At 30.2% G+C, this 20,574-nt stretch overlaps 2 protein-coding genes across 4 annotated transcripts in view; one reads left to right on the forward strand and one right to left on the reverse strand.

Annotated features, from left to right (window-relative positions):
- LOC129911817 (uncharacterized protein DDB_G0284459) overlaps window positions 1–20,574 on the reverse strand; it is a 114,084-nt gene that overhangs the window by 74,566 nt on the left and 18,944 nt on the right. The window lies entirely within an intron of this gene.
- LOC129911816 (disheveled-associated activator of morphogenesis 1) overlaps window positions 10,339–20,574 on the forward strand; it is a 50,739-nt gene continuing 40,503 nt past the window's right edge. The window contains exon 1 of the mRNA XM_055989760.1: window positions 10,339–11,077. Coding sequence (XP_055845735.1) covers window positions 11,030–11,077 — 48 coding nt within the window. The 5' untranslated portion in view covers window positions 10,339–11,029. The remainder of the gene's footprint in view (window positions 11,078–20,574) is intronic.

Raw genomic sequence — 20,574 nt, forward strand, 5'->3', positions numbered from 1 at the left:
AATTCAAATGGCAATCGTTTGAAAAAATATATTTTGTATGAGAGTTGCTACAAAAAATTCCTTCCTAAACGGAAGGTGGACAAACGATGATTTTTGGTATATGTAAAGAACTCGAGGTAGACGAACGACAGCAGTTTGAATTTTTGAAACAAAAAAAAAAAATATTTTTGGGGACTTTGAATTTTTCAGTCAAAAATTTGTTTTTTGAATTGCTCCTAAACGGGGGATAGAAAAATGATTATATTTGGTATTCATATAGAACTCGAGGTGGACAAATGATTGTCTGTCTCAAAATTTGATTTGACGATTTTTCAGTTTTCAGAGTTCCTATAAAAAAAAGAGAATTCGCTCTAAAAACTTATTGGAGGGTGGACAAACGAAAATGTTGGCTGGGCAAACATGGACAAACAGTGGACAAACGAATTAGACAAGTTTGGTTCAAAAATTTTGAGGTCGCAGAGCTTAACACTGGTCAACAAATGAACTTTTTTTTGCCACAAGAACCTAGATATACTTTTCTAAAGTTTTTTGAAGTGCTGAACTTGATTGGCCTCCGTTTAAGAAGTACTACCGTTATAAAATGCACAAAACCGTCATTTTGGGTGTTTCGAGGTTGTTTTTATGTGGGGTAATTCATTATAAACAAATTTGTAACGGTGATTATAAGAACAGATGTTCTTCTTCCAAAACCTGTTTAAATCTTCCTGATATCTCTTTTATTGTTCCAGATAGGTTAAGCTTCAATTGATAAGCTTATATATTATATATTTCGGTTCTTGTGTCAAAAAAGGTGTTTAATTTCGTTAACCAGTACCTACTGTTTTTGAGCCAAAGACAGTCTCCAATAAAATTATTTTGTAAAAAATAATTCATGGTGTTGTTAGTTTCAGTTTTTTGATTTGACGTAGAGCTTACTCGTATTTTGAAGTTTTTACTAAGATATGTTTTTTTTTTGACAAATTACTCGGCTATAAGCTTTTTTCATTTTCTTTAATTTGTGCATAGGTATATACATTTCTGCGTATCATGCATCGTTTTCGAGATATCGATCGAAAAAGTTAAAAATTTAGAACACAAAGTTTTTTGTTGATGTTCAATTACTCCTTATTTTTATTATTGACTTAAGATATATGTAATTGCATCGACTCTATGTCGTATTAAATAATAATAAATACTTATTCAAAGTCAGCAAATGAAGTCTTTGCTTAAATTAATTTCATTTTAATCAGTTATGTGTGAGTATGTACAAGTTGAAGAGTCATAACTCGTCTGAGACAGTATGTCAGCTAATATGAAGGCATTCTTAGCACTCTGATGTGTTTATTTTTATTCTACATAGTTTCACTATGAGTGACGTTCAATCTTGATGAACGCCTCAAGCATTTTTTTTTTTTTTGCTTGCCTTTGAAATTTGTTACGATCCGGTCTGATGTACGTCCGATGCAAGTTATTGGCAGATAATGGCAAGTAATGGCACGATCTGGGTTACAACTACTTCTACATCCTAGTCAATTCAATTTAAACGCTTCTTATACTTACTGCTGCATCAGAAGAAGTGTCAAGTGAGCTTACGGCTCACGCACTATCCGGTGATGTTGGGGAACGCCCTGAATACCAATTACACATGATGGTGGCGTATCACGTCCACGTCCATCGACCGATCGTTGTCGATATGCACTCTCAAGGCGGTAGCTCTGAGGTTTTTATTTATTGCTTACAGCCAAACTTTCCCATCGAGTTTGATGACACATTGACTTCTACCAGGTAGACATAGAATAATGTGGGACTATGGGTTTGGGGGAAACATCATCAGGGAGTTATATGGATGGCACACGTTCAGTTCAGGTACAAAGAAGAAGAAAACTCACTTGGATTTCTACTGTGCGACGAGGTGACATGAATTGCCAATTTAATTTCGCTTTCTAATAGACAGGTACACATATAATAATAAATGAAGTATAGGGGTGATGTGTTCTTCTTCTCTTGCTGTGCTTTTATTTCAATTCAAGACTTGTTGAACATTTCTTGTTTTGGTATTTCCGACATACTCGTAAAATTTGCTTTTGTTTTGATTTTTTTTTACTTTTTGTCTTTTTTTTGTAGTTGAATAACGAAAGTGCATTTTTGTGTAAAATGTGTTTGGCATGAGCAAAAATGCGGATTTTTCGAATCGAATTACATGAACATTTAAGTGCAGCTGTTGGCAATTTAAGGTTATACCCACAAGCAATAATAGCCCAGTAATTTTAGGCATTTTTTACCTCAATCTGCGGAAAAATTCCTACTGGGCTCGATTTTGGTATAGACCTTCGTTACGGCGTTGTTATGAAGATGTGAAAAATCGACATTGATATCGCGTCCGCGTTAGAAGTTATAGAGGTCAAAAGGTCACGAAAATTTTTCTGTGAAATCAACCGTTTTCGGAATAGAGCTGTTTCAAGCGTAGGCACAATACAAAGTTCAAAGTTTCGATATGACTCTTAGAAGTAGTCTAAGATTGATTTGGGGTGTTTTGACCCTCAAATGTTTTTACCCTGAGACCAAAACGTCTCAGAGTAGGTAATTTTGACCTGGAGGGTCAAAATAATTAATTGCTAAGATTTTATTAAATAGTTAGTTAGTAGCTAAGTAACTTGGTTAGTTAGTTAGTTAGTTAGTTAATTAGTTTGAATATCGATTACAAGTGAAACTTATAAAAACGTATTAATAAAAAGCAAAAGAGATTACACATGTATTTTTGAGTATTCAAATACTGAATTATTCACTCTTAAATAAAACAAACCTATTATTACGTATCATGTATTGTGCCTACGCTTGAAACAGCTCTATTCCGAAAACGGTTGATTTCACAGAAAAATTTTCGTGACCTTTTGACCTCTATAACTTCTAACGCGGACGCGATATCAATGTCGATTTTTCACATCTTCATAACAACGCCGTAACGAGGGTCTATACCAAAATCGAGCCCAGTAGGAATTTTTCCGCAGATAAAACCTAAAATTACTGGACTATAAGGTTTAACGCTCGTTCAGAAAATTTAAAAAACACAACTGAGTACAAGATTAAAGATGGGAATTTGTACTGTCTGGAAAACAGAAGCCTGATTCTAAGTTGTTTGTTGTACCTTAAGGCCTTATGTGAATTGGGTTATATATTTAGCAAGGATAAATTTTTGACACTATTGAGGTGGAAAGATAAATTTTCAGCTGTGTGAATTAGGATACATTTTTGACGTCACTTAACTATTTTTTTTTTTAATCTACTCAACAAAAGAATTAATGGTTTTAAAAACATTTATAAACCGTTACCGTTTACAAAACTTCTAAAACGCATTGTCATATGAATTTTATTTTGCAGCCAACGAAACTTAAAAAAGAAATCAAAACATGAAAATAATAAGATAATTTAATTGAGGCTGCTCAAACGCTTCTGTAAAAATATGCTAAACTCGGTTGCGTCGTTTTTAATGAAAAAGTAAAAAAAAAACGGTCCTATTAATGAAGGTTAATTTTTTTTAATTTAAAAGTACATATTATTTTATTTGAGACAGAACCTATACATTTTTGATGTCAAGTGGTAAGAGCTGTTAAAAAAATTCCATCTCCTAGGAATCACCTTAAACTCTTACATACGAAATTATCCCGAGATAGAAATTAGAATAGCTATGCATTCCATTTTATTTGCTCATTCTTTAGTCGCTGCTTTAATCGGTCCGATTTCAATTTGAATAACTTGTAAAAATTAGGCTTAGAGTGAGGCCACTATAAATAAAGACTTACTTAACCATCTATCTTTAAAATTTGTTTTGATACAAATTTTTTTGTTTTATTTTCAGGCAAAAAAATATGTAGAGTTTACATATTCTTTCCATTGACACAAAAAAAAGAACTTTCAGGTAAGAACTTTTGTTTTTTGTTCATTTAGGTATATTAAAACATTCAGACTATACCAATTTATACAACAATTCAATGTTTATTGGTATTTATTACTTCAGGAGATTAATATAATTATGAAAATTAAATTTATCTAATTTGTGCAATCAATTTATTATTAATTGAACATAAAACTCATTCCCTTAAGATGACTTCTGACTTTATACTGGAACTAGCCACATTTTTATTGCTACAGATTTTAAGTGCTATTAAAATGCTAATGTTTTAATAAAAACCTTAAAGTATTATCTGTGGAATTGACTATAGTTTAAAGAATCTAGCAAGCAGGAAATGTAGGATTTGTTTTAATGAAAAATATCTAACTAAAGGTTGTCATGACTTTGTAGGAATGTAATTCAATTTTTAAGAGCATGTTTTTATTGCAATAAACTTTATAATAAGTTTGCAGGTATCGTTCTTATTTCTTTTATTGCAAAGGGAATGCGATGCGTTACTTGTACGTACATAATTAAACTTAAAAAAAGATGAATTAAAACAGAAATATTTTATTGACAGACAGGCAATATATTTAGGTCCTTTAAATTTAATCGAATAGATATTTCTGTTTTAATAAATCAGATCCATTAAATTCACTAGATACAGTGTTTACATCTACCTAAATTAAATTATTTTCTTCATAAATGAAAGTTAATAATTTGCAAAATTGGATTGACGGTATTTTTCATAGAACTTTTTTTTATTTTTGACAGTTAAGTAACGATAAAGTCAGAAAAATTAATTCATGATTTTTCATGATTTGTATCGACTCAGAATTTCGCTTTTAAACCGTTTGAGTATAGGGTTTAAGTATTATATGACCTATTATGCATTACAGATACTTTAAGTACACGATTTTGGACAGCCATTAAAGCCCCGATTAAAAGAAAATTCGACAATCGCTCCTTTTCAACAATTTTATTTTGTTTTTTACCGACTTCCAAAAAGGAGGAGGTATTCAATTCGTCTGCATTTTTTTTTTTTTTTTTTATGTTTGTTACCGCATAACTTTGGACTGAGTGAACCAATTTTGATAATTCTTTTTGTATTGGAAAGCTGGTGGCTGCAGTGTGGTCCCATTTCAATTTCGTTTAGCCATAGTAACTATTTTAAAAACCATAAAGCCCAGTTTTGATCCATGGAAGTCGGTTTTGTTTTTTTGCTAAAAATGATTATTTTTTTTTTTTTTTTTTTTTTTCAAAGTAATACATTTAAAAAAATAGTCAAATCTGTCCAAATTGCAAAAATACGTATATCGCTTCGACTCAATAAATTCTCGGTACGTCACGTTTTAGGTTTTTCTTTATTTATCGTTTCAAAAAAAAAAAAAAAACATACAACATTGGAATGTAAAACCAGGTTTGTTAAAAATCAGTTTTTTTAATGCAATTTTCTCCATTACAAATCAAAAAAATTATTGCAAATAAAAAAAAATTGCATTAAAATAAAATATTAACTAAAAATATTTTGCATTAAAAAAAATGTTATTGCAAAAAATGTTATTTGCATTGAAAATAAAATTTTTCTTGCAAATACATATATTTTGCATTGAAAAAATAAATTTATCGCAAATAAAAAGTTTTTAAATTCAATGCAAAATGTGTGCATTCAATATTTTTTTTTAATATTCGACGAATTTCGTACAATTTTGACTATTTGACCATACATTAGCTATGTCAACTATAATTGATTTAAATGCAGAAAATTTTGTATTTGCAATAAAAAAAAAACCGTTCATCTTTATCCAAAATCCAGGGAAATCCATCTGCAAATTTGTTTTAGTTTTGAGAAAAACGGCTTCAAAGTTTCGGGAGCTTATGTAATCTTTTGGAAACTCGTGCAACGGGAATTGATAATTTAGGCTTCTGGCAACAGATAGAGGGTTGGGATCGATGCAGTGAATAGAGAAATTTGTGCAACGTACAATTAATAGCCCAGGGTCGATAATTTTTGAAACCAAAAAAAATCATAGTAGGATGAAACCCATTGGAAAAGGAGGTGAATATGATAAAAATGAAAGGAAAAATAAATTACGGGCGAGCCGAGTTCGGGAAGTGGTAGGGTTGAGTTCTTAATGGTAAAAAGTGGTATATTTCGTTCTCCGGAAAAACTACAAGTCCTATGGAAAAAAGTTGTATGTAACAAAAATGTTTTTGGTTTTTTATTTTTATCTTTTTCAAAAAAATGTTTTTTTCTACGAAACTTTATTATGTTCCAAATACACAGTAATTTATTAGATTTAAAATATTTATTTTTTAACCCCATTTTAACTTAATATCAAAAACAACACCCTAATTTTCAATCGAAAATTCACGTGTCAAAATAAAAGCTTTTTTCAAAAAATCGGTGGGTATTTTGTTTCTTAAAATCTCTACTTTCTGATGGTGTAAACAAAAATTTACATTAGTATACCACAGGTACGGTGACCATATTTCTAGGAGCGAAACCCGGACAAATAAAAAATTTGTTGGATCGTTTTGAACACATTCTTTAAAAAAAAAAAAAAAAATACCTACAACTTTGCCATACAACTTTTTTCCATAGGACTTGTAGTTTTTCCGGAAATCGAGATATACCATTTTTTACCATTAAAAACTCAACCCTACCACTTCCCGAACTCGACTCGCCCGTAATTTATTTTTCATTTCATTTTTATCATATTCACCTCCTTTTCCAATGGGTTTCATCCTACTATGATTTTTTCTTACTTTTTAATGTTTTTGAAGGCTTCGGCACTGGTCTATAAACACCAAATTTAAAATTAAATAATATATAGATTTTTAAAGAAGGGATAGAATACAAATACCTTCAATGCAAACATAGGCAAAAAGTATCGTAGCAGTTTTCTTAAACAAATATCATTTTATGGAATTCTCATGTTTCCTCCTAACAACACACAAATATAAAATTATAAAAAAAATAAACTTTTTAGCATCTTCTGTTATTAAATAAAAATTTAATACAAAATTAAACTTTCGATTGAGTTCACATATTGTATAAGTCTCCATCAACTACTTCAATTGAAATGGGCTTGGCAAGTGAGCACGTTTCAAAATTATAATTATTTGAATGTTTGTTATCTTTAATGCCTGAATGGTGCATCGTAATATTTAAAACCCAATCCTCTCTACAAATTTTTGGAAACTTTTTTCACGATGCATAGTTGGGTTTATTGCAATAATAAAAATATTTTTTAGATCATGTTTTTTAGATAAGATTTTTGATAAAACTGAACTTCAAGTTACAAAGAAATCTTAGAATAATATTTTCAATACATCTTAGCTCTAACACTGTTTAACTATGACCTAAAAAAATGATCTGAATTCTTTCCTTCATAAGATGGGTAACATCAAAGAAAATAATTGGAAGCGTGTAATTGTCTGTTGTAACAAAAAAGAACCTACAAAATTTTCAGATACTGTTATTAAGATGATCTTTATGTTCTTTATCTTTCGATTGTATCTTCTTGAAAGGAATTTTAATGTAATATCATTATTTTAACATTGCAATGTAAACAAAAGAAATTATATTTTCTCTAGACTCTTAATCGATCATGAGAAATTGATGAATGGTTGGTTTTAATTAAGTTTTTTTATCTCGACAAGTGAAGAGAAAAGAACCTACCTGCTCTAATTTAATATATTTTTTTTTAAATAGAAAAGTGGGTATAATATCACATCATTGTATTTTGTAAGATTTCAGAGTAGTTATATCAATATTTTTAAAATGAGCACAACAATAACTGCGTTCCTTTGGGAACATTTATCTACTGCTTAGTACATAGCTGCTTTGAACTACTTTTTCAATAGAGTAAAAGCAGTTTAAAGTAGCTTAATTACTAAGCAGTAGATAAGTGTGCCCAAAAGAACGCAGCTTAAAAGAGGCAAAGATGATGCTTTTAAATATCTCTGAAAGAATTTTCATTTATAAAGTTTGATTACCAAACCCGGGGCAGATAAAATATTCGTTTTGAAAACATTGGTTTTTCAATAAAATAAATAAAATGAGTTTTCATAATTTTTCTAAATGTTGATATCAAAATTTCTTAAACGATTTTATGGGAACAATTTCGTTGAAATCATTTAAGTCGTTAACAAGGAAGTCAGGAAATTAAAAGGAATTTATAATAGGTGCTGACTGTTAAAATTCTAAAAAAAATATTTTTTTAATCGAAATTTTGAGAGTTGTTTTTTAACATTTTAATTTTGTTTTAATTCAACTTTTAATGTGTCCTTAAAAGTTTTGAAATTAAGCTGGGTTCTTTTCTCTTTCATATTATGTTTTTCGTTATTAGAAAAAAAAAACTTTTTCTCGAGTAGCTTTTAAACCTGAAAAACGATTTAAAAACTAATGCTTTTATTCGAAACATTATAAAAACTTTCATTTTCCAACCTCTTCTCTTTTTTTCCGTCCAAAGTATTTAAAATTTCGAATACAAAAATCAGAGAATGTGGGAACTCGGGACAATTGTTCTTGAGAGGTCACTTGAAAGCCAGCCAAAACAAGCTAATTTGTATGCTGAATCTAGTAAAATTAAAATTTATGCGACTCCAAGTAAATATTAAAGTCCTTTTAATGCAGTTACTATTTCAGATGTTTTCAAAAAACTCACTTCCCATTATGGTACAGGGATAAAATTGGACATGAACGTTTGATTTGCAATGAAAACAAAAAACAAAAAGAGTGCATCGAAATATTTTGGGTGAAAAGGATGTTTTTTTTTTTAAGGTACACGGAGAAAAATATGACCACCAAAAAACTAACAGATTGTTTAATTGCCTATATGTTTTATTAGGAAATCTTATTAAAATCAACGATTAAGAAGGTTTTTTTAAGAAGATTTCTTTTCTTCTTATTATTATTATTAAAGAGAAAATCTTATTAAAATTTGATTGAAAAGTTTATTTTTTTTTTTCAACTTGGCACTAGAACAAAAATCGCGATCAATATTTTCATAGAAGGTTGGTTCAGGTGGTAAGGTGTGCGACTAATGATTTAAAGTCTTCAGTTCGATTCCCGGCCTGGTCGTCGTTGTTTTTTTTTTCTTATCAAAACCCTACAAGTTCAGATTTTAAAACAATAAAGAAAACCCGATTGTTTCAATAAGGTTTCTTTCTTGGATAAAAATCATAGAGGAAGCTTATAGTTTTTGTTCTATTTTATGTGTCTATTTTTCTCTGTGTGTTGTATAGTTCTTTGAATTGACATATTATCAACAATAATAATAAAACAAATGAATGAATATTTTCATAACGGAAAATAAGAAAAATAGTGACTTTTTATCAAAATTCGCCAACAACATTTTTTAATTCTATAAGTAAGTTCAATTAGATCTTTACTCTTTATCATGTCTACGGGAATCTTTTTGCAGAGAAAACGCATTTACTACCTACTAGAAAAAAAACTGGCCCCACACGCTGCACCTTTCACGCTGCTTAACTATTTGCAATGCAATAAACTTTTTATTTAATTTGATATTTAATGTCTACTGTGTAAGTTGATGCTATCGCCATATTATCTCTTATAATTTCTTGCAATTTTGCACCTCAGCGAATAGAAACCTTAACATACACACTATGTGAGTCTTGTCTATAACTTTCGATGACCTCTGTAAAAGCGGCACACTCCCAAATGACCAACCACAACAAAAAAAAAATATATAGGTACAAAAACAAAAAACAAAGTCCATACTAAAAGTGGTGTTAACTTTTAGTCACGCTTTTCAAATACCAAACCATCCGCAAAAATACATTGAAAGATGAGAAGATGTATCTTTTCATCTGATGTTGGTAGAGATGATCACCCTCACCCTCTATATGCTAGATGATACAGTGTGCGTCACGTCATTGAAGCAGCATGAATTATATTTAGAATTTTTTTTTCCCGAATACTGGTTATTTATAAAACTATCTAAAAGTTAAATATTGTATTTGTTGTTCCTAAGTTAATCGAAAGCTTTGAACTTTGTTTAATAGTTAAATCTTCCTTCTACATACAATAAAAAGTTAAAATATATTTTTTTTTTAAAGATCCAATCAAAAGCCGCTAACTGTAGCTAGATACAATACCTTTTCAAGCCTCTCACTTTAGAAAAGACCAGCTTTGAGGGAATATGTCTTAACAAACATTTCTAGCTTCAGGTGCGGCGGTTCGGATGAACTTTTATTTACAATTGTTACACTCTAGTCCAAATTTTGCAAAATGCTTCCAACAAAACTTACAAGTTTCACCCGTCTCAGCATCTGAATACATTAAACCTATGCAGCATTTGATGATTTCAATCATTTTTACGCACCTGGTATGTTTTTGTTTTTTTTTTCTTTTTTATTTTGGAAATAATCAAAATAGATACAGTGACGGCCGATCGAAATGAACCTCGTCTTAAGCCATCCAAAGAGAGACCCAAACCATGTTCATGTTGTTGCTGGTTTTATGTTTTTTATTTCTCTCATTTGTTCTTTTATTTTTTGCTTCACCATCGTCTTGCAAACAAAAAAGAAAACCCATGCACCTGTGTGCACACTTTGAGCTGCGAAGTATCTTAAACACAAATTGAAAGCAATTCATTCAGAGACGTCGAACGAAACGAACGTGTGCTTTTAAGCTGTCGCGGAATATAGCGCGTAGATAAACTAACTTCTTGATCGCAAACAAAATGTGTTGTGTCTGTTCAGTGAGAATGGTACTTGGCTCATTTGGAAGCTTGAAGTGTGGTGTTTAATGATGAGAAAAACATTTCCCTCAAACAAACAAACAAACAAAAAAGTCCTGAATATTACGTATACGCCCGAGTGATTAACTAATTCATGTTCTTGAACATTCTCTTCTGTTATTATTAAAGTTAAATTTTAAAAAACAAAACGTTCTTCTTCACATGATAAACAACAACTTTAATATTTTTGGACTCTTATCTTTTTGCAAAAAGGTGTTTCGCTATTAAGTTATCGTGGCTTAATAATCCATCCACAAAACTAGGGATGATCGACCGGGAACATAGTTACTTTTTTTGTTTCTTCGTGCATTAAAATTTGTCAAAATTCATATTTCAATAATTATATAAAAAAAGGGAGCAAACAATTTAAATAAAATTGACTGCCAAAATGTGTACGAAAAATCAAATCAATATCTTAATGGAAAAATTAAATACGGTAAGTTATTGAGTGGTTATAATGGTGGTGGTCATTCCGAAATTCTATGAATGAATTTATATTTTATCAAATTATTTTTCTTTAATCTTTAATATATTGTCAAAGGCTTATTTTTCCATGCTTATAAGGTTAAAGAATGCATGTGAAAAAATTCCAGATTCCAGTGACGATAAAAAAGGTCTGTAAAATATTAAGTCATTGTTTTAAATAAAACTAAGTATTTAAAAAATTATTTGAAGATTCTTTATAAGCTTTATTATTATAGTACCATTCATACTATTTTTGCGGCCTTCGAGCAAACCAAAATTGCTTTTATGTAATTTGCTGCAGTGCAAATTAAAGAATGACATTGCCTCGAACCCGGCCTAATCAGCTCCGAATAATAGTTTTCTTTTTTTCAAATTTCGGTTATTAAAATACTAAATCTCTATATGGATTAATAAATCGTTGCTGTCATAGAAACTGTATTTTTATCATTTAAAGAAAAACTTACAAGTCCACACCGTACATAGGTACGTTCTCCTTTTCATTTTATTTCTTTTTAAATACAAATTTGAATACAGTATTCATAATCCTTTTTACGATATACGATTCATTAATCGTTGATCGAATCCAGTGATTTATTTAAGAGAAAAGAATATTTTTCATCAAACAAAGAAGAATCCAAGATGAATTTTTCAAAATCTGTCCCACCTACAGTATAAAAGAGACGTTTAAGTTTTTAGTTTCTTTGATAAAATGTTTTGGAAGTTTTTGCTGAAGCTAAACACTTGAAGACAATAACATAATTACCGAATAACACCAACCTTTATAAATTTTCAATTGGCACATTCGTGTTTGCTCATGAGGGGGAAGATACTTTGGTAGAATATCACCAATTTTTTTTTTTTTAATTTAACATTTTTGTTCCAGTGTTGTTCCCCTGCGAGAAGAAAACTCTTACCAAAAAACATTTTCGTAACCTGCTCCTTTGATTCTTGATTCTCACTACAAATTAAATTTTCATGTCAAATTTTATTTTTGAGGATACCATTAGCTTGCAACTGTTTTTGAAAACATATTTGTTGTACAAATGTGTGTGTAAAAAGAACACAATGCTGTTTGATTTCTCAATGAAAATTGGGTCAAATTTTAGCTACCCTCAATATGCAATAGTTTTAAATTTTTTTCAAGATGATGGGAAAATTTCAAGTGGAATTAGTTGGAAATTTTAAAACATAAGTAAAATGTTTTTAAATATTTTGTCCAGAGTGTTTTGGAAACTCCGGTCATTTTTAAAACTTTTTGAGAGATGTTAAGTTTGCAAATACTGCTTAAAAATGGTTGGAACTATATATGGATAACATTCTAAGACATTTGAATGTCCCTACAACTCTATCTTTAATATGTACTCCAAAAAGCTCAAAATTGAAATTTATGAATTCTTTCATTAATATTTATTCCTTCATTTTATAAGTAAGTAATTGTGTGCTACTTTAGTAGCATAATTTGGACTAGGACATATATATTAAAAGATTGAACGTAGTGATAACGAACAAAATCTTAATTGTTCAAAATAAACTTAAACTAATATTAATCTATTTCCGGCACTTGTTTAAGTTGTCTTAAATTAAAATTCAAACTAAAATTATTGAATAACAATATTTAAGTGTCCACTCTCACTTGTAATAAAAAACACGCCTTAAACATAAAATTCGTACAGTAAAATGACTACATGCATGCTTCATTTAGAAGGTAATCAAATTGCTATCCGCTTGACTTGCATTCATAGCTTCGTCAAATTATGATTACATACATAACATACATATTTAAAACCTGCTCTTCATAATTGATAATAAAAATAAATGTCTTTTAGGGAAGACAAACATTATTTATCTAACACATACATTTCTTTGCTACTAAATCTTTGCAAGAAAAAAAAATGAAATGCATAGTAACAATGTTCACTGATTTGATGTACAATTAAAGGGGCTTTTTTCTCGATTGAGCTTTCTTGAACTAGTCCAATAGCTATTTGTGTCTTTGCTTGTTTGTTCGCGACGTTCGTTAGTTCTATTCTCTTAGTAAGCACTTCACACTCTTTATGCAGTAGCCCTAACCTTTGATTTGACACATATATTTTGCCTTATCTAATTTGTGCGAAAAATGTCCAACGCTTGGAGTGATGTACATATTTCAAGAAGATTTGAACCCCCAGAGCTCCGGTAGTCCTAAAATTTTATAATTGCTCATTTTCCTTAACTCATGGCTAGGGATTTGTTCCATAATATGCACTCTTAAAAAATATTAAGCTTTCAACTGAAAAACAAAATCAGAAAATTCCGCGTTTTTTCCCGTACCACACACTGAGCACAGGTCAATCGATTTTTTTTCCTAAAAAAAAAAATAACAAGTAGAAACGATTGAGTGTAGGTGCCAAGACTGGCCTAGTAATGGTATGCCAAAAAGTAATACCAAAAGTAACCGATTTTTCAATGTATGTCTGCCAGTCTGATTGCCTATTTTTTACCCACTCTTTCTGTTAAAAATCCACTGATTAAACGAATATGATGGACCGACTTCTATCAGCGTTTTCTGGAGTTTTCTAAAGAGGTTTGTGAAGTTTTAACGACTCTTAGTAAATGATTGTTACCGAGCAAATAAGGTTTATTAGTTCAATATTTTTTTTAATGATACAACCTTTTTCAATTTTTATATAAAATGTTTCTTTTTTTCTTGTTTTTGTAAAATTTTAACCCAAATGTTAATCAACCTTTCTAAGAAACAACATGATGATCAGTATAACCCTATTATTAAAATCATTGCATTAAGACACTGTGAGCTGTAAAATTTTTCGTGCAAAATATTAAAACAAAGAGTTTGTCATACCTATACTAAATTTCTACTTCCACTAATAACCTCACGTAATAACCATTCGCCCACCATAAAATTTACAACCATTTGACAGATAATAATTTATCGATGCCAAACTCTAAATTGTTCATTTCACTTGCTGCTGTGTTTTCTCCATCAGCCAGTCAGAAGTTCCTTCTAGCAATACTCCGCAATGTGTGCTTTGAATTTTAAGTTATCTATTGACAATAATTACAAGCCATCAAGACATTGACCTTGTTTTCGAATGGTTCATTTCACTTTTCAGAACCCTTTTTGTTATGATTTACCGTCTACAAAACTAGGTGGCAATACTTCAGAGTACAATATCAATCAACGATAGACGTAAAATTTTTAAATACGTTAGAAAGTGCTAGTTAAGAGCTTAAGACGTGATTCGGATTGACAATCAATCGTCTGTTTTCAAATTTTCTTTTTTTCCTTTTCTTCTTTTTTTTCTGATTTAAAACCACATTTTCGATCTTTAATATATTTTTTTTTCTTTACCTTATTTTGCATTGGGAGAGAAAACCCTGATGTAGGTCATGGCGCGAAGTTCTGCATTGAATAATAAATTGCAACCTATCGATTTTGTTTTTATTTTAAATCTTTTTTATTTTTTTACCTCAACTACAAGTATAAGTCAGCGTTTAAGTAGGTTGAGGGAAAATTTTGCATTACGACCCTGAACAAGATATCACCCATATCGCCGTTAAATAAAAAAAAAAATGAAAAAAATTAGCTTATGAATGCAATCCGTCACTTTAATCTTCACACTTCACAGGCCAAGAATATTATAATCAAGTTAAAACAAAACCATCACGAATTTATTATTAAGCCTAAAAGGCTGAATGAATTTGATGTTAACGAGCGCGCACCGCTACACTATTATAAACGACAATCCACGGCTTCCAGAATAAAGACAAACTGGTTGGTTGGATTTTGTTCTGAAAGACTAGTTTTCAGTTGACTACGTAATACATATGTCTTGAAGTTTAAAGCCGGTTGTTCAGTAGGTAAACATGATGCGAAATTCAACAGTAGTTGCTGTTTGATAACAAAATGTGGTTTGGTGCAATTTTAATCTGTGATGAAGAACAGAAGTCAGGGTACAGTAGGGTGGTCTGTATCTAAAATTGAATGACAAAAAATTTATAAATTGCCTATTTGACCATAAAGCCGTTGAAGATTCCATCCGTCATTCGATGCGTAACTACACTTTTCTTCTATAATTGGTCAAAAACCCAAACAACGATACTATGATTTTTTGGTCTGATAATTTTTAAGAGACTGCTGGTAGATTTCAGAACATAAAATTAAGCTGCAGTTAAATTAGAAAAAGGTCTTGTCAAGCAAAGAGCGTTTTTAACGCCGAATTGAAATAATTTTAGGGTAAAGATTATTTCAGCTATTCTTATTGCGTTAAAAACTCTTCTGTTTGATGAGGTATAAGAAGGGTGGGGGAAATTTTGTTTTTATTCACTAACGGAAACCACCTAAAATTTAGGAAAAAAAACTCGTTCTTTATAATAAGGTCACTCTATCCTTCAACCCTTAAATTAAGTTATTTGAATACAAATCTACAGTTACTTTTGAAATTTAAAAACAAACTCTTTAGATAATTCATTTTATTTCCGAAATTTGGGACATTTTTATTTAAATTAATCCCACTGTTTAATGTTTGGCAAAATATTTTCCCACTTAGCAGATGTACTCGTGCAAGTATGTAGGTACACACAACAATTTTACCATAGCAATCAGTTGAACTTCAAGTAAATCGACTTTGACATTTGACTGAGTTCTTTGAAGACACTTTAAAAACTTATTACAATAGCGGGTATTTTGCAAATGTCAGCACAGCAAAGAAAAATACTTCCATTTTATGGTCTACTTGTTTGAATTTAAGTTGCCGCCACACTTGATTTGGTTCATAAGAATTTATCATAATTATTTTATATTTGAAGTTCTTTATTTGTCAAACTAAAAAGCAGGTGTACATGTCATAGGCTTGCAAACTTTATGTGCTAGTAGCACATTTGTTTAATGTCAATTATGACCTCTGTTTGTTATGGCTATTAACATTTTTTTGCTTTTGGGAATTTCTGTGCGTTAGTAAAAATAAAGTTATGTAGTCATTTTAAATGCTTGTTACAGTACAATAGGGTTCAGTGAACTCACATGTCAACATTATATTTCGAAAAAGTTTTAAAACGAATATGCACCAAAGTAATTCAGCATATGTTTGTTTCAATTTTCTCAAAAACTCACATTTTACCTTTTTCTTCTCGTTATAATGCATTTTCGAAAATTGTAAGTTGAAAGATTTTTGAAAAAACGTACTCTGGTTTGTTTTACTCACCTAATATTCTTGGGAAAAACAATGTATTTGAGAAGAAAATCCGTTCAAAATGTATTTGTTGGTCTTAAAAGCAAAATGAATGATTTTATTGACATTTTCTTATTCTAATCTTTTACAAAAAAATCTCATTATCAACAAAAATGTTATTCTTGTTATTTCGAGATGTTTTGAAAGTAAAAAACTAGGCAAGTAGTAAAACGAGAGTATGTTATTACAGAAATCCATGAAAAATCTAGAGATTTTTCAAATTAGGAGAACAAAACTAAATAAAGAATACATTTTGCCGTGAATCAAAAAATTAAATTATTTTTCGAGTTAAAGAATCAGTGAAAATTTACATAATTGTGGGGCAACCTACAGTAAAAGTAATTTTGAGATATTCAGCCCTATTGGAAATTTTTAGCAAGAATCCTGAAAAAAACTCAAAAAATTCGTTCGTAATGGTAATTTGGATGAAATTTTCCATAACGAAAGGATTCATTGATTGTTTTTTTATAATTCGTAGAAAATTTCCAATGCGAATGGAAGAAAGCAAATTTTGCCACTATAGATTCCGTGATGAGAAACATCTCCACACTCATGTCGTAGATGATTTTTTGGTTCTTTAATATGAAAATGCTAAAATAAATCCGTCCGTAACTCAAAAAGTTGTTCTGCTTTTTATGAACAGTCTTTTACCTGTTAACAAGGCAAAATGTAACCGATTACTGTTATACTGATGAAATTTGAATGAAAGTTTATTATTCCATTATAATTAACCCTCTGTAGGCACACCCCTTTTTGCGAATTTGGTTTATACTTTTTCATGTCGCTAGAACTTTTTTCGGTCTCACTATTTTATAGAGAATCATATATGAAATTGATGTAGAATATTCCGAGGAATTCGAATATTGTATTCACAATTTAAAAAAATGTATTTTCACCCTTATAAAGACACTTTTTTGTGACCACTTCTAATTTTTGTCCTGCCAAATTCGCACCCGTGTGCCGACAGAGGGTTAATAGTAAAATAAGTACATTTTGGGTTAAAGGTTGTGTTTTTTTTTAGGGAGATCGCACATTTGTCGAAGTATTTTTTAAGGAATATTAAATTTAAAACAAAGTATTGCACATTAATAGAAATTTCTCCACTACGTACACCAAGCGCATTTTTTAAATTCACAAAAACTAATGAAATTAATTCAAATAATTTGTTTCGGCTTTTATTAAACGAAACTATAAATCATTTTTAACATTTGAACATTTGGAATAGTCAACATAAAACGAATTTATTAAAATAACGAAAACAGCATTCCGATTAATTCATCAGTTTTCCCATGATATAATCACCTTTTTAACGCCATTTTCACAGCTTTATAAAAACAGAAATAAATCTATTATAATACTTTATTATATCTAAACATAAATTTAAAAAAGTTTTTATGTGAGCATGTTTGTGAGTTTTTATTATAATTAACGTAGATGGAAATTTATGTCAATGAAAAATCACTTAGCAAGTTCAGCACACTGTCAGACCGGCCTACGCTTATTGTTGTGACGAAATGTTTATGAGCTCTATTATTTCAAAATAATTAAGTTTTATGACAAAGCGACTCACGGGTTATGTAGGGCTACTTCAAAGACATTCCTTAAATACAGTAGAGTGCACAATTTATCGTAATTTCTTGCCAACTTCAACTACAGTAAAGAGCGATTTGAAAAGGGTACGCTGCCAATTTGTAATACTTTCAGGAAAAAAAATGAATAGTATTTTGTATAAAGAATACTTGCCATTTTATACGTAAATACTGCAAGTGGCTTAATAGATACCCAAAAATATGTTTTGCAGATTCTACAATCATTTATTTACACAACACTATTATCAACTACTTGATAAGTAATTTCGGAGTCACTTAAATATGCACTGATACCACACCACAATATGATGTAACATCACATTACAAAAGTCAAAAATGCTGACATTGAAATCCAGATTTTTCTTGTTTACAAAAAAATACGTATCTAAACTTAATATACGTACTAAATAATATATTTGCATATTCGATGCATTTCCCTTGACCATCGCAATTCAATTCATGGTTTGTATATAATCTTACCATAATCGCATCGGAGTGCTTAAGGGGTTAACATTTAATGCGAATGCCAAATTCCATGGCGTACGGTGATCTTGTCCGGTTCCGGAGCGGAGGTTAAGAGATACATTCGAGATGCAAAATTTCAAGTGGCAAACATTCACTGAGACAACTTTCTCAAACCACCTCGAGCAGGCCGCTACACAAGCTTGTGCACTCGAACATCGAAATCACTACATAATAAAAAGCAGGGGCAGAAGTGTAATTCCAGCTCTTCGACAGCATTTTATTTCAATTTTATCGCAGAGAAATATGAAATTCATATTAAAGTTTTTAATTGCGATTTTATAGTCGTTCACAGATTGAAGTAATTTCGATCCGTCAAATGCAAAGCATTGCGGCGCGTCGCGATGGGCGCCCTGCTGGCCGTGCTGTTGGGTGATTATCATGAGCATGATGATTAGCAAAAATTGTAGTTGTTTTTTTTTACAATATATTAATAATTTTTTTATGACTTTTACTTTTTTTCGCCGGTAATGAAAACAATTAGCAATTGATAAATCTGATGAATAAGCATGTCAGAAAAAAAGATCGTTGAAAAGTGAAGGGGTTTTCTAACGAATTATTTTGAACGAGGTGCATCATAAGAGTTTTATTAAATCCTTGATGGATGGAGAAAGTTCAACTAGCTATCAAAATGAAGGCAACTCTTTTTCAACCTTTACTAATAGCATGAAATTTGTGTTATTATGTACTTCTTATAGTAGGTATGACTTATTGAAAAATGAAAAGGCTATGCATTTATTAAACACAATTTTGAAAAACAATCTCAATAAATTCATTTTATAATTCGAACTTTTCGCACCACAATAAAAATAAACTTATTGCTAACTAACAAATAAATTACCTTCAATTCATTTTCATGAGTTTACCTAAATTTGTTCTTTTTTAACGATGTGATATCATTTGTCAAAAAACGAAATGTGTGAAGATCCTACATTAAAAAATAATGAAATAGTGCAGGACACTTTTATGAATTATGCGTCATCAACTTATCAAATACAAAACAAGAACATTTTCATACATCTTTTAATCCATTTGGGGGCCATTTTTTTTAGTGCGGATCGAACACTGAAGAAGCTTCGAGTTAGTTTGTGAATAGGTGGTTTTTTCATAGTTATCCATTTTCGCAGTAGAATAGATATAACAAAAGAAACACGCAGCTTTGAAGTTCACGAAGTTAGATTTTTCGCAATGATTAAAATTTCAAGAAAAGAATAAAATAAAATAATAATATTCAAAAAGCTAACAACCTTGTGTCGCTGCAAACAAATTGACATATTACGCTATGAGAATTTTCTTTTTTGTTATTAATTCTTTTGATAAGACCTTATTTCCTGGCATATTTGATAAAATTCTAATAAAAAAAATAATAAAACCAGACAGAACTATTTCAGTCTCTGGTCTCCACGCTCCACCAACGAAATACCTGCGAAATCTCAACGGAAAAATATTCACAAATTTCAACAAAAAAAAAATAAATTACTAAAATAAAAGCAAATACACGTCTCAGAAAGGCATGCAATGACAAAATGAACAAAAAAACTCAAATGTTTTTCCGCGCACACTATTAATGTCCCCAGCAATTGTTTGTGTGCGAAAAAGTAGTGGAGACTTTTCAATTTTGCTCGGCGAACAGCGTACTGCAGAGCGAAAAAATAAACGAAATATTGCGATTACGATTTCGTTGTTCTATTTTTGTATATAGTCCTTTCGTTTCAGCATCGTTTAGGCTTAAGGAAGAAACAGTTTGCAGCTCCATTTGCAAATTAGATGATTGAAATGTTGATAGAGTACAAATATTTTATGAAATAAGTCATTTAAAGATTTTATTAAACTATAACAAAAAAAATATGACATGAGAAATCCTTAAATAATATTTTTCGTAATTGGTGTTAAGAAAAGAAATACATACATACAAATAACACTAATCGTCAAAAAATAAAAGAAAGTCAGGAGCAAGAACTAGACATGTAATGTGAATTATAACTTTAAATTGTTATTAGAAATAATTTACTTATTAATACTTTTGTCAAGAGTGTAAAGACAGGATTGCATTTTAAGCGATTTGAACGTTTTGTTAATTGCTTAGATTTTGAAATATCATAATTTTCTTTTTCCAATATCTTTAAGAA

Source organism: Episyrphus balteatus, chromosome 2 (genome assembly GCF_945859705.1).
Source record: "Episyrphus balteatus chromosome 2, idEpiBalt1.1, whole genome shotgun sequence".
Lineage (NCBI taxonomy): Eukaryota > Metazoa > Arthropoda > Insecta > Diptera > Syrphidae > Episyrphus > Episyrphus balteatus.